Source organism: Oenanthe melanoleuca, chromosome Z (assembly GCF_029582105.1).
Source record: "Oenanthe melanoleuca isolate GR-GAL-2019-014 chromosome Z, OMel1.0, whole genome shotgun sequence".
Taxonomy (NCBI): Eukaryota; Metazoa; Chordata; class Aves; order Passeriformes; family Muscicapidae; genus Oenanthe; species Oenanthe melanoleuca.
This window is the reverse complement of record NC_079362.1, coordinates 68,126,371-68,138,820: the sequence shown is the minus strand read 5'-3', so window position 1 is coordinate 68,138,820 and position 12,450 is coordinate 68,126,371. Positions and strand designations below refer to the sequence as shown.

The following is a 12,450-nucleotide window of genomic DNA, read 5'->3' as shown; positions in this document are numbered from 1 at the left end:
TCTCTAGGTGGGAAGCTTTGCTAAAGTGGCTGTCAGGAAATCAAAATTTACAGCACCTGAAGTTTTGCTAACTCGCTGATTCACATTGTGGTATCAGGGGAGATGCAGATTTTCTTGTTTCTCATGAGAGCTTGAATCTCCACCTGGACGAGACTGAGAAATTTCGGCAGCCTCTTGCAATGCTGGCCCAATTTCCTAAGGAAATTTCATGGGCTTTTCCTCACCCTGCCAGATTTTTCAACACCTTTCAGGAAGTCACAGCTGAGCAGTTTTGGTCAGGATAGTTTTGCATTTCAGGGAGAATATTTGGACCGTTAGGTCTTCTTGTCAAATAATTGTGGGATACTCCCAGGATGTTTGTGCTCTGCAGTGGTGCATTGTCCCAGGCAGCAAGGGGCTCCCAAAAAAAGGGATATAATGCAAAAACTCTGTGAGAAGACACCCATCAATGCTCTTGTGAAAACACATCTGTTTGAGCTCAGATAAAAGGTTCCAAGCTGATGCTGTCTGAGGTTTTTTTGGTTTTTTGTTTTTTGTTTTTGGTTTTGGTTTTTTTTTCCTGACAGTTGGGTGCGTTTATTTATTTATTTATTGGTTTTGTTTGTTGCTTTTTTGGAGGTTTGGGGGAGAGGAAGGGGTGAGGGGAGATATTTTTTAGTTGGAAATTCTCAAATTTGATTTTTTGAGAACAGAAACATGTTGGTGCCCTACCTCCTCTGAGAAGATGACAAAAAGCCATTATGCATTTTGACTTAATGCCCTATTTTGGCATTTTTACAGGGAAATGGTTTGCTCAGTTTTAAGAAGGAGCCAAATCTCAAATAAGATCAAAAGTGCTGAAGGGTCGAAGTGTTGAAGGGTCACAAGTGGAACATTTCAACATGGGGTAAACAGGCAGGTGGGCTAGACACCCTGTGATTGTGCCAGGTGTGTGAGAGAAAAGTAAATGTTTGCCCCCTTTTGGGCTTGGCAGTGGGGAAGGTGGAGGAAGGGATGCCTGGAATGCAGCTAATGATGAAGAGATATAGAGGAAGATGGCAGAGGGGGCAGGAGCAGAAAGAAGAGGAGGTATTTCTCCATATTTATAGAAGGATTCATGGTGCACAGCAGTGTGTGTTCTGACTTTTTCAGTGGCCACAGGAGCCATCCATCTCATGGTATAGATCTACCCCACACAGAGGCACCAAGGAGCTGTGGGGTTAGGATGTGGCTTAGCCCAAGAGGGCTTCACTTGCTTGAATGAGCTTCTGGACTTACAGTAATTTATCCTCAAGGTTAAGGAGGAGAATCCAGTAAATCATTATTTTAAAAATGCATCTTTGAAAGGTTCATACTGACTGACAGCTAAAAAGTGGGGGGCGCAGGAATGGTGGTGGTGGTGGTGGTGGCATCCTATTTGGGATGATGATTTCCCACTGTAGTTCTCTCCTCTGAAGGCAGCTCATGGGATCTCCTGTAGAGATGGAGCTCTCTCTTCTCTTCATCCCCTGCTCCTCACACCCGGCACTGATGTTTGCCAGGTGTTTCTGACTTGCAGGGTTTGAAACTGAGTCACCTTTGATTTCTCCTGACATTTCCCAGAATTTTTCTAGCTGCAATATTGTATTTTTCCCAAATGTGAGTTTCTGGGGAAATCGTGCTTTTCAGCTAAAGGCAATAAAGAGAGAAAGAGAAAAAAAAATAATCTTTCTCCATCAAAAACCCCCTAAAAAACAAACAAAAAAAAGCCAATAAAAAAAAGCCCCACCAAAAACCGCCAACCCTTTTGAAAGTCACGGGGGCAGGGGTTTTCAAATTCCTCACCAAAAGACATTCAAAAAGCAGCTCTTTCACTTTTTTCTTTCAAACCCAACCTTTTCATGCTAAAAACTTCAAACCGCTCTAATCCCTGGCTTCTGCTTTCTTATGTGAAGAAGATGATTTGTGATAGAAGCCAGTCCCACAGCCAGAGCAAGGAGCCACGCTGCAGCAGATGCTGGCTTGCCTGGAGGTGTTAATCCACGGCGGATCGCGGGGCGAACCAGCCCTGCTTGGCAAGGCGAGGGCTGGGGTTTGTGGCCAGGCAAAAGCCACAGCCAGCAGGACATCCTTGCTTTCTCCAGGGCAGCGGGAGCACTCCTGCCATGCAGACCCTGGGGCAGTTTGGGTGCAGCTCTGCTCGAAAGGGGCTGGAGGCAGAAAGCTCCAGAGAGCAGCGCTCACCTGGGTGCCCCGTGCCATCCACATTCCCTCTGGACACCTCCATGGCCCCTGACCCTGTGAGCCTCTGTAAGATGTCCTGATCCGTGAGGAAAAAACACCCGACCTGGCAAACACACAGGATTATGGTGCTGATTTCCCCATTCCAGGAGCATTGCAACACTAATCCTGTAATTCGGTGCAAAGTGGTGCAAAACATGATCGCTTTAAGGTCTCGGTTCTTGTCTGAGATTTCATGGGGTTGTTCTTCTGGCACCACAGGAAAGAAAGTGCTGGAGGAAACCTTTTCCAGACCCCTATGCTCTTGTTCCTCGCTCAGAAAGACATATGCAGAAGTGTATTTTAAATATGGCTTTCATTCCACGCTGAGCCCCTTCCGAGTGAGGAGCTGCAGCCGTGGGTCATGTGGCGAGTGGGTGACAGGACACAGACGTTATTTATAACAGGTGTCAGGCGATACTTTGTCATCGATATCTTGCCCAGCAGCGGCACCAGCAGCAGCAGTGAGGGGTCTCTCCATGTTCCAATCTCTGTTTTCCAGGAGTTTGGCCGAACCTGATGTCCTTGCTGCACATGGAAATTTCACTCACTTATTTCAGCTCACTGGCAGACCTGGTTCTCTCTGTACCACTCTGCATCCCAAATCATGCTAAGCACTCATCTCCAAGCCGCTTGATGCCCATGATCAGGGCTACATCCAAGGACAAGATTTTCTCCTGCACAAATCTTTGTGCACACACGTGGCTGCATCACCCTCTGTCCAGGCTCTGGAGGTTCCACAGCCTCTCCTTGCCCACACCTTGTTGTACATATGCAGATGCTCACCACCATCACCAGGACTCTTCCCAGGCAAATGGGTAATAGGAAAGCCACAGCCAGGTCCTGTGCTTATGATCTCCATCTTTGTCTTTTGCATGCACCTCCCACTATCTACACAGGAAGAAGTTTGGCAAATGTAATAAAGACAAGGTGAAGTTTTACACAAAATATTCTCTCCTGCTATGAGTCCTGAGGAATTTTAATCAGTCCAGGAGTACCAGCAGAATTCCTTTGCCTGCAATCTTTTCATGATCTTGCTTTCCCCTCTTGTTCCTCGTGGGGAGCATTTGCTGAGAAGATGATTAAATTGGGCTGGTAAAAAGCTCGTCGGCTCCATAGCTTCCATCTTTTCCTGCTTCTTTGCAAGAACATTTGTACTTTTTTCTGGCCTGCGGCATGCAAGGTCAGCTGCTTTCTTTGCAGTTTTCTTGTACGTTTCCTCACCATTGTTGTGGGGTTTTTCCCCCTCCAGAGAATCTCTTTTGTGCAAAGGCGAGAGACAAGGCTCCTAGCTCAGCCTGCTGTGTTGTTGTTCGCCTGAAGTCCAGCAGGAATTCAAGGAATGGTTCCCCACGTCTCCTATTCACCTTGCTCCTGCCAGTGGCAAGGGGTCGGGCAGGGGGCGGATATTTTGGGGAAGCTGTGAGCAAGGAGTGCAGACTCAAGGGCTGATGTGAGCTCAGGGATTTTGGAGGGCTGAAACTCATCTGCTGTTGTCTGCCAGTAGTTCAGTGCAGGAATTTGGGCATTTTGCTTTGAACAAATGATTCACCAGTAATCATTTAATCAGCTCTCCCGATGTTTGAATAATCTGTGAGTAATTTAGTCAGATGTTTGCCACAGAGAATCAAATAAATGGTTTGGAAAGACACTGGCTCAGACTCTCACCTCGTTTATGTGCAGCTTTGGGGAAAGCCAGGCCAGTGCTGTCCCCTGAGCTTTGGCCTCAGGTGTCCAAGAGATCTCTGCTGCTTTACAACTGGCCAGGACCAGCCTCAAACTGGCCAGTTCAGGATCAGACCATGGCTCAGCTGTACTATATTTTTTCCATGCAGCTGTGAAGCATCTTTTCTCCTGCTTGGGGTGCTACTGCTGCTGGTGGCTGGGGGTGGTTTGTAATGAGGGACAGTGGCATTTTTGATGATAAGAGTCCTGGCTGGACATCAGTGCACAGGCTTGTGATGAGCCCCTTGCTTTCTCCGAGTGGCTCCCCCCTGGGGTGCTGTGGATGGGGAAGGCAGCCCAGGGTGATGGACTGATGCTGGCTCATAAGCTAATGGAGAATCATTTCCCCAGGTTCAGCTCTCTTCCTGGACCTATTAACGCTCCAATATCTTTCCATTCCTGTCCCCACAAAACCACTTGCTCTCCTGACACACTTCCCAATGGCATCAGAGAGCTGCTGCTTCTTGCATAGCTTTTACTCCTGCTTTTGCAGCTCTGATCCTGGCTGACAGCAGGGAGGGATGGAGAGAGGGAGAATGAGGAGTTGGGATTTTTTTCTTTTTCTTCCATTTTATGACTACTTCAATCTAGTCCTGACTTTCTGGGCAGCAGGGTCACCCCCCAGCTCTGCTGCATCCTGTTGAAAAGCCTTGGAGACATCTCCTTTTGACTTTCAGTTTTCTCTCCTGGGTTTTTTTCTGTCTTTTTATTTTTTTCCCCTAGGACCTGCTATCACAAATTCCTCCAGAGTCTCAGCATGCTGGTTATTCTTCATGGATAAAACTACTAACAATAATAATTTATTGTGCACTTTCATCTGAGACAAAGCATTATTATTTCCATCCAATTAATAGTATCTTTTAGCAGCATCAACGAAAAACTAGACAAAATCTGGCTTCCACCCAGCCCCCTTCTTCTGCCTGTGTGACATTGTCTCCACATCTGCAAAGAGAGGTGGTAGCCTTGATTTGATCAACTTTTATCTAGTTAAAACAAAAGAGAATTAGTTTTGTAGGCTTGTCCAAAGATTAGGGTTTTAAGTTTTTCTTTAACAGAAAGATCAAGAAGAAAGTTCTGTTGTTTTGTTACTACTGTTGTTTTCTTCAGACCAGGAGCAGTCCTGGGATGCCAGGGAAAGTGGGAACCTGCCAATGGGAGTATTTCTCCCAAGTCTCTGTGCAGAGTTCTCTCGCATGTGTTGTTTCCTGAGTCACGGGGATTTGAGCTGGGAACACTCAGATATCTGGAAGCTGGAGCAGCCCTTTCTGCCGACCTGAATGCTGATGTCCAGGGAGCAGCACCCCAGCCCTGCCGCAGTCACTAGGCTGGAGATAAGGACAGAGGAGGCGCATAACGAGTTACAGAGCTCTGCAGGGGTCCCCAAATCCCCTGTGAGCACTGCTCCCTGCCCCTTGCTGGCAACTAGCCCTTGGCAGGGAGAACGCTGTTTCTTCATGGGCATTTGTCTTTTCCAGGCTGGGAAAACAGAGGTATTTTTCTGCACGCTGGCAGCCAAGTGGGGGATGTGACTGGGAAAGGCTATTTCCCCCCAGGCTCCCTGCTCCACGGCATCCCCCAGCCAGTGCCACCAGGGTGCCAGTCAGCCTTTCCCCAAACCCTACCCGCAAGGTGTTTGTGTTGCCCGGGCAGTTGGCAGGAGCTGGGGCGGGGAGGATGCCCTGCGAGGGTGCCTTTCCCTCGGCCTCCTGCCCACCCTGCCCTTCCTTGCCCTGAGGCCGCTTGGCTGTCCTTGCTCACCCTCCCCACTGGCTCCTGCTTGCTTGGCCTCACTGCTGCTTTAATTTTAGCAATTCCTTGGAAAGAGTCATTTTCCATAACTCAGCTCTCAGCGGAGCCCTCTGCCTGCCAGCTCTGCCTTCTCACACGTGTTGCTGGCGTGCCCCGGCAGCACACGCCTGCACCTGCCCGGCCAGGCCTGCCTGTCCCAGCCTTTTGCACACCAAAGCCTCACACCCGGCTCTCGTCCCCACTTGGCACATTTCAGCCTGGCACTCCCAGTTCTGTTGTGTCGTGGCTGCAGTGGGCATCCTGGCCCAGCTGTACGGCCACCCCTGGGGCTTCCATCTCATCAGGAGTAACTAAGGACAGCATAGGGGGACATCTGTCCTTTTTGTCCTGCAGACCCCACCCATACGTGTGACAGCTCTCTGTCCTTGCCTGTGATGGGAAATGCAGTGTTCCCACATGCTCCAGGGGACCCCGCAGCCTGGGATGTGATGGATGGGCAGCGTGGGCTTGTTCAGCACCCAGCAGCAGGTTTTATCGAAATGGGGCCGGTGGGTGCAGGTGTGGCTGCAATGGCTGTGCGAGACGGAGCGCAGCCCACGCGTGTATTGGGTGTTTGGCCGTGCAGTGTGTGTGAGAGGGGTGAGGGAGACGCTTTCATGACACTGTGCATCTTCCTGAGGGCACTGTTGGGCACGGTGTTGGTGTCAGGGAGCGCGGCACCCACGAGCGGGGCGTGGGCAAGGATGCACACGGAAATGGTGGCACGGCACCTTCTCCTGTGTCTGCATCTCGTGATGGAGGGAAGGGACCGTGCATGTGGAGGGTGGTTGTGCCGTGTGTGTGCGCACAGGGCACGCGTGAGGGTCACCACGAGCCTGCTGCTGCCACCCGGGGCTGCATCTCTGGGGACGTGGGGGGACTCGCAGGGACTGCTGCTCGTGATGTGTGTGTGTGACGGCGCTCCCACGAGTGTGCATTGCACGGGGGCCGTGTGCGCGCTGCTTCCCTCCGGCTCAGCATCCGCGGGGAGGCAGGCGGCGGCGTGTCCGCAGGGGCGGGGACCCGCGTGTGCGGCTGTGGGGGTGCGTGTGCGGTGTGCGTGCCCGTGTGCGGGCTGGTGAGCCCGCGGTGTGCGCGCCGCGTGTGCGTGTGCGTGCGCGGCGGGTGCGCGCGGCGGGGCCGGGAGCGCGTCCCCGGCGCTGTGCCGGGGGGTGCGGGCTGAGCTCATCGCTGGCTCCCCGGCGCTCCTTACCAGTGGCTTCTGCGGTCACATGGGTTATGTGCTGGAGTTTAAAAGAGCTTATAGCCCCCGAGCCGGTGCAGAAGCAGCCGGTGGTTGCATGGGGTAGCGCCGGGAGCGGCGGCAAGGAAGACGCCGTGAGTACCGGGGCCGGAGGGCGGCACGGGGTGTACCCCCACCCACGGGACGGGGGAGGCGGCGAGCGGGCACGGGGGTCAGCGCAGGCGAGCCGCGGGGCCCGCCGCCGAGGGAGGCGGAGAGGAAGCCCGGGGGGAGCGCTTTCTTCCCCCGCACTCGCCCCGGCTCCGCTCGCCCCGCAGCCGCGCACCTTTCCAGCGCCCGCGCGTGTCCGCGCCCCGACGGGGGCCGCTCGTCCACCCCCCTCCGTGAGGAAACAATTTGGGCAACTTACTTTCCTGCCCCGCCGTGCGCCTGTTCCCGGCGGGAAGAGATGAGGGGCAAGGGGCCGGAGCGTCCCCGCGCCCTCCGGGACAGCGGGTCCGCACCGGGGCGCGGCGGTGGGACCCCCGTCCCCTGCCCTCGGGACCCCCCGTCCCGTGCCCGGCCGGGAGGGCATCGCGGCCGGCACCAGGGTGAGGGCTGGGAGGGATGAGTCGTCCCTGCGGCAATGCGCGGGGCTGGAGCGGCTGGGACTGCGGGGCGGCTCTTTGTAAACCGGAGCCCGTGGATTTCCTGGGCGGGAGAGCAGCTTTCTTCTCCGTCTCTCCAAAGGCGCAACCTGCCTTCTTCTCTGCTGTGGCAGTGCAGATTTTGGTTTTTATTTCTTCTCTCTCTCTCTTTTTTTATTTTATTTTATTTTTTTTTTTTTCTAAAGTGTGTTTTTTTTTTAAGAAAAGTGTCCGCATGGCACTTCTGGGGAACTGCTCTCCCTGGGCTAGGCAGGCAGCTCATCCCGAGCGTGAGCACAAGGGCTGCTTTCCAGAATTGCACAATACACACCGATCCCTATGCTGCACAAAATTCCCTGACATTTCCACATCTTGGTGACTTCCCCCACTGCAATCTTGAAAACGAGTTGTGACTCCAGTCAGCTCATGAGCCAATTTGTGCTGCCTTCACTGGGGACAGAACCAGGTCTGCATGTTCCAGCTTCCCTGGCTCCTCTGGCAGTTGTTTCTTTAACCACTAAACTTTTTTTTGGTATAACGATCGGCACTTCTTCGCTCTCTTATGTTCCCCACCCCACGCTTAGGGACACATGTGCAGGGTCTGTTCAGAGCGCAGGTTACAGAAAGGGGATTGCCTGCAAAGCTGTTTAATTCCTTTTTTCCATCTCTTTGTGTTTTTATTTGTGGGATGGTTGAGGAGGTCCTTTCCTCAGATTGCTTTTTGCTTGGGAACTTGCTGACATCTGCTCGGATTTAGTGAATTTCAGTGACGGTGCCCACTCTCAGCACACCACGTTGTGTACTTGTGTGAGGGACAGGACCTGCACATGCAGCTGCCGGTCCCACGGGCTGTGTGTTCAGGCAGTGAGGCACTGACACTGGCTGCTTCCTGCAAAATGTGCAAATATGGGGGAGCAGCTGTTCTTGCTCCTGGATCCCTGCTTTGCCCCTCCATGAGGAGTCAAAGTTTGCTGTGATGTCTGGAGATGTGCAAGGGATGCTTGTGTCTGGCCAGGCAGCACGCTGGGACCAGGTCCTGGGACCAGAGCCCTCTGGGGCTCACTGCAGCGAGAGGACTTTCCCAAGACAGGCTGAGCTTTAGAAATGAGAGCCTCGTGCCTGGCAGACTTCCTTGCGACAGCTCCTCGAGATAAGTTTATCAGAGCTTTTTGTCAGAGCAAGCCAAGCCATAATCTAATGATCGTACATGATCTTTGGTCTGATTTACCCCAAGAGGACCCCATTCTGCCAGGACTCTGCATCCTCTTCCCTCTGATAAATGCTCAGCACCTCCTGGACTTGGGAAAAGCCCTGGTACCTCTCAGAGCCACAAGGCTTGTGATGCACACAGACATTCAAATAACTGAGCAGCCAAGGCTTAGCTTTTGGAGACGTGACTGACTCTCTGAAGCTGGCAGCAGGAGTTTTGTGGGTGCAAGCCCCAGCTCCTGGCCACTCTCAGTTAATTCCCTGCAAGCTGGAGGCATGCATCCTGCTCCAGCTCAGGCTGGGGCTGGATGTGCGCCTGGGGAGCCTGTCTCTCAGCTCTGTCGTTTATTATTGCTGCCGCTGCCATTATGCCTGACAAATGGGAGTTGCTGAGTAATGTGCTGTTTGTGTGTAAATATCTGAGTGCTCGCAGCTGAGCTCACTCCTGCCACTTTGCAGGAAGCCATCTCAGCACCTTTCCCCTGTGAAGACCTGGGAGTGCACAAGCATCCTTCTGCAGAGACCTTCCCACCGCTGCCGGCAGCTCAGCCTTCGCTCTCCGCTGCTTCCCTGCGAGCGTGAAGCCTCCATCCTCCCGGCTATCGTGGCGGCCCTGCTGCTTTCCTGAGTGTGAGTCAGGGCTGGGAAAGGGCTGTGTGTGTGTGTGTGTGTGTGTGTGTGTGTGTGTGTGTGTGTTTGTGTGTGTGTGCACAGGCTCAGTTGCTCCCGAGGGTCCTTGTCCGGGGCAGAGCGAGTTTTGGGGACTTTGAGTGTTTTGATGGAGACAGTCATGCATAACTAGGAAAGGAGTTTTCGGGTTGGTTTGGGTTTTTTCCCCTGGCTACTCAGCCCTGAGTTCCCCCTCATTTCATCCCAGCACTGATGAAGATGCTAAATTACTCCTTCCCATATTGTTTTCATCCCATTTGCAGATTAGCGTCCAACGCTGCTTGCAGTCAGTACTTGCTCAGCCCAGCTAGGCTGATTGTAGCTGTTTCAATCTCCCCTTGTAAATCAATCCCTTCTGCCTCCTGATCATTTTTGTCGCTCGTTTTTCTGAAATCCCTCCAATTTGTCCATTTTGTGTCGGTGACGTATGCCTGGCCTTAAACATGATGTATACCAGGCATGGCAGCGTGAGGGAAGGACACCTCCTCCCCTCCCACCCCGCTGGGGCTTGTGATGCTTTGTCAGCACTGAACTGAGTTACTTCCCCATTATTCTAAGCTATAGTCCCTGCTCGGTGTTGCAGAAGAAAGCAGCATACTCAGGTCAGTGCCCTGGGGAGAATTCCTCCAAATTTTGGTGATGGGTTACTGAGGTTTGGTTGCATGCTGCTAGCAAACGCTGGAAGGGCCGGTGGTCCAGGTGTATTCCTGGGGTGCCCCTTCCTACAAGAACCAACAACTGAAGAGAAGGGATGAGGAAAATAAGAAAGGGCAAGCTGGGCAGATGGGGAAACTGAGGCACATGCACACACATTTCCTGTGCACCCTTCCAGCACATGGTTCTTGTTTAGGTGCTCCATGTGTGGGGTGTGGCTGCACTCACCAGTGTTGCAGCCAGCATGGGCATTTTCCGAGGAGATGCTGGCTCTTTGCTCAGAGCAGGCTGGCACGTGGGGATGCTGGGTTCTGGGCTGATTTTTTCATTTCTTCTCGTGCTCGTAGCCAGAGCCTGATGCCACAGGTGCTCTCATGGGGAAGAAACAGGGCAACAAAGTGCCTTGCATTCCTGCACTTTGAAGTTTTATCATGCCAAACCCCGAGTTCCTAGGACTGAGCATTCCCATTCCCTGGAAGGGCCGTGCCCTTCCAGGATCTGTCTATTTTTAGGAGGAGTTGTATTCTGGACAGTGTCCACTGCAGATGCTCTCTGCCTCCTCCTCTTGGCCCTCCTCCAGGGACACCCTTTGGGCTATCTGCTGGAAGGGCAGGTCTCGCCGCGGCTCCTCCAGAGCGGAACGGAGGTGGCACCGTGCTGGGCTCGGGGACCCTGCGGGGCTGTGGCTGCCCTGGGGCGCTGAAGAGGGACAGCAAGCTCACGCTGTCCCTTACATGAGCTGTTGGGAGTGGCGTTTCACCATGCTCTAGGTGCCAGCTGGACACTGTGGCTTCTTCACTGCGGGGTAAGCAGGGGCACTGCCGGGGCCAGGTAGCACCCGGCGCTTGGTCCGTTCGCCAGGATGACACTAGGGGGCACGAGATCTGCTGGAATTCCTTTGTTGGGGATGGGAAAGGAGGATGCAGAGCTGCTCTTGACCCTTCGAGCCCCGTACATCATCCCCCTGCGCGTACCTCGTTCCCCCGCACGTTTTGTAGGATCGCGAGTGTTAAACCCCACGAGCTGTCCCCGTAACTCGTCCTGCTGCCAGGGCAGGACGCAGCTCTCCCGGGGCTGCTCTGCACTGCCTCTGTCCATCACGGGCTGTGGAAGCAGCAGGAGTAAGGATGGAAGGGGTCAGCCGGAAACATCTCCGAAGCAAGGAGGTGGATGCACCGGAGTGCCAGGGAATCTCCGGGGAATCTGGGAAATCCAGGAAAACACCTTAGCGTGGTTTTAATGCCTCTCTAGAGGCATTGTCCAGAGCAGGGATTAAGTTAGATTCAGGGCTGGCTTTCAAGATGCAGCGTGTTATGGTTTCATTTTCTGCTGGTTGTTAAGTTCATACATGATGTCTCCTCAGGGTCATGTTTTCCCAAAGCATCAGAAACTTTAGAGAGTCTGATTTAATGAATGGTTCTGATCGATCTGAAACATGGTGTGTGTGTGTATGCATTATATTTATGTCCATCTACATATCTGGGTAGGGTGCAAAGAATATGTTTTTGAAGGTATGTTTATGCATTTCTGCATACATCCAGCCGTAATATTGTCCTGAGTCCCTAAAATCTATTATTCCAGCTGTGAATGCGTGTATATATATTAAAACACTGTATACTGGAGTCTTTCTCTCTTGTTATAACAAACCTCACAGAAAGCAAATAAAGAGACATTGTTCTCATAGCAGGCTTTTAAGGGCTCAATATTTATCTTCTACGAATTTTGATAGTTTTTGTTCAGCATGTTTGAAGTTATGGTGGTGTGGGGGGGTTGCCTATCTACTTCAAATTTTTGTGCTACTGGGAAACTGAAAACAGTGGGATCATTTCAGCTTATTCATTACCTAATGAAAACAGAAGTCAGGCTTCTGGATTGAAATGTTGGCCCTTGATACCATTCTGGCATATTAATTTCTCAACGGTTAGGGTTTTTTCCTAATGCCTTCTGTTGCCAGATACCAGGCTCTTTTGCTGGAGCCCTGCTTCCCTCACGAGCCCCCGGGCAATATTTTTAGAAGGACACTGATGCATCACAAACACTCCTGTTCTCTGAGAAAAAGCTTTGCTGACTGTTGTAGAAAGTGGCACTAGGATGGCTGGAAACAGGAGATCAGAGGGGGACGATGCTGCCGCTGCGTTGGAGCGTTTGCTTTGTGCCCGTGAGGGAGGTTCTGTGTCAGGTCGTGCAGGTGCGGATGTGAGGGTAATTCCCCAGCTGGGCTCTGAGGCAGGACTGAGGAGCAGGGGTTTATTTATTTTGAAATGCCTCGTGGAATGGAAGGAGGTCCGGGAAGAAGTGCCGAGTCAACTTTCAAGTCAATTAGGGATGTATCTGGAG

The 12,450-nt window shown here is 52.4% G+C and overlaps 1 protein-coding gene across 5 annotated transcripts in view; it reads left to right on the top strand.

Annotated features, from left to right (window-relative positions):
• The first annotated feature begins 6,875 nt into the window (after positions 1-6,875).
• Positions 6,876-12,450, top strand: part of CNTFR (ciliary neurotrophic factor receptor) — a 198,704-nt gene continuing 193,129 nt past the window's right edge. For 4 of the 5 annotated variants that reach the window (XM_056514344.1, XM_056514343.1, XM_056514341.1 and 1 more), the window contains exon 1: positions 9,256-9,420. Coding sequence is in view for 1 of the 5 variants with exons in the window: in XM_056514340.1 (XP_056370315.1) it covers positions 6,991-7,089 (99 nt within the window). In the remaining 4 variants the exon portion in view is untranslated. Of the gene's footprint in view, positions 7,090-9,255; positions 9,421-12,450 lie in introns of those variants that run through there. The other variant, XM_056514340.1, reaches the window with a different exon arrangement.